The sequence below is a fragment of the Saprolegnia parasitica genome (genome assembly GCF_000151545.1).
Source record: "Saprolegnia parasitica CBS 223.65 unplaced genomic scaffold supercont2.622, whole genome shotgun sequence".
NCBI lineage: Eukaryota > Oomycota > Saprolegniomycetes > Saprolegniales > Saprolegniaceae > Saprolegnia > Saprolegnia parasitica.
In genome coordinates, this window is record NW_012157016.1 from 1 (window position 1) to 1,600 (window position 1,600).

Consider the following 1,600-nt stretch of genomic DNA (forward strand, 5'->3'; position numbering starts at 1 on the left):
CGAAGGGTCGACGGCGTCCATGTGAACCTCGCCGCGCAAGTGCTTGTGAGAAAGGTCCGGAAGGACCCCCCGCGCCCCGCGCCGAGCAGGCCAATGCGGAGGTTGTGCAGGCGCTCTGTTCGCAGCAGCGTCAGGCCGACGCAGAGCCCCTTGTGCACGTCGAGGGCGAGCTCAGTGTCGTTGATAGAGCCGTCCTATGCGTCGTCGTTGGCGTGCGATTAGGCGAGTGATGCACCTACCTCGTTCAGCAAGACTTCGCTCTGGACGAGCTCGAGGCGGTCGACAAAATGCAGCGACCGCGTCGGTGGCAGGCCATCTAGATAGGCTAAGCTGCCTTCTTGGGACTTGGAGCCTACCGAGGAAGCTGTCCATGACCAGAATGTCGTCGTCTTCGTGCAGGATCGAGCGCTGGTACTTGGCATCGACCTCCTACCACATAGTGTTGAGAGAGTGATATACGCCACCGTCGATACCTCTTGGAAGGCGTCGAGCATCTCGGGCTCGAGCTCCGAGACAAGGTCGTTGATGTCGTCGTACGTCAGTTCCTCGCCCGATCGGTGCACCTACGCGTCTATGCGTCGCGTGCCGACGATACCATGGGGCACTCACCTCATGAATCACAACTTCCTTGAGGATGTGCGCGTCGGGCGTGATGGTCTCGGGCGGCGGTGCGTCCAGAAGGATGCCTTCGCACTCCTTGGCGGCCAGCGTCCAGTCGTACTTGGAGATGAGCTGTTGCGGCCAGAACGGGTACGTCCGACACTGCGTCGGCCGAGCCGGGTACACGCTGCACTGCTTGCCGTCGAGGAAGATGCACTGGCGGTCGTCGTCCGTCTGGCGCAAGGCCGTCGCGCCATTTACCGTGCGTAAGTACTGCTTGGCGAACGTGGCTTTGGGCAGAGCAAGGTGCTCGGCCATAGCTGCGATCTCGCGGCCATTGACCCAGGCGATGCCACCTTGGCCGGTGCAGCAGCGCCCGCAGCCGGTGCACTTGAACGCCACCTTGAAGGCCCGCGCTCTTGCTGCCATCCGCGCCGATGCTGGAAGATTGCTACATCGCGAGGTACGCCTGAATATGCATATTCCAGGCATATCAATATCAAGTTAAAATACAAATACCGAGGTATTAATGCATATATTTTGTGCCTGGGAGCGCCGACTTGCGATACCATAGACAAGACTGGTGCGTTTTGAACTGCCCATCGCGGATTGGTCCGTTTGAATATTGATGTTTCCGGACGCCAATAATATATTGCGCTCAATATACAGCGGCCGTGGTCGGAAGAGAGCATGACCGCGACCATGGCGCTGCATGCACTCCTGGACGACAAGCATCGATGGGCGTGGAAGATCATCGGACTCTGCCTGCTCTTGGGCATCGCCGGACAGCTCGTCCCGAGCTACCTGCTGCGCGAGTCGCCGGGCGAGCGCCGGACGAACCTCGCGGTCGCGCAGGCCGAGCTCCACCGCAAGAGCGACCTCGTCCGCGCCAAGTACGTGGCGCTGCAGGAGGAGCTCGACGTCTTCCAGACCTCGATCAGCGACGTGCTCAAGGCCATGGCCTGGCGAAAGGTGCGCGAAGAAGACTTCAACGCCGAGC

The 1,600-nt window shown here is 60.6% G+C and overlaps 2 protein-coding genes across 2 annotated transcripts; one reads left to right on the forward strand and one right to left on the reverse strand.

Moving 5' to 3' along the window:
- Positions 1-27: 27 nt before the first annotated feature.
- On the reverse strand, positions 28-1,029 carry SPRG_17426 (hypothetical protein; the record flags this gene model as incomplete). The annotated part of the gene is made up of 5 exons (XM_012356868.1): positions 28-194; positions 240-316; positions 357-429; positions 474-563; positions 610-1,029. Coding segments are annotated over 5 exons (827 nt in total), but the record flags the coding sequence as incomplete, so codon positions are not given.
- A 261-nt stretch (positions 1,030-1,290) lies between these two features.
- Positions 1,291-1,572, forward strand: SPRG_17427 (hypothetical protein; the record flags this gene model as incomplete). Its single annotated transcript, XM_012356869.1, has 1 exon — positions 1,291-1,572. A coding segment is annotated over one exon (282 nt), but the record flags the coding sequence as incomplete, so codon positions are not given.
- Between the last annotated feature and the right edge of the window lie 28 nt (positions 1,573-1,600).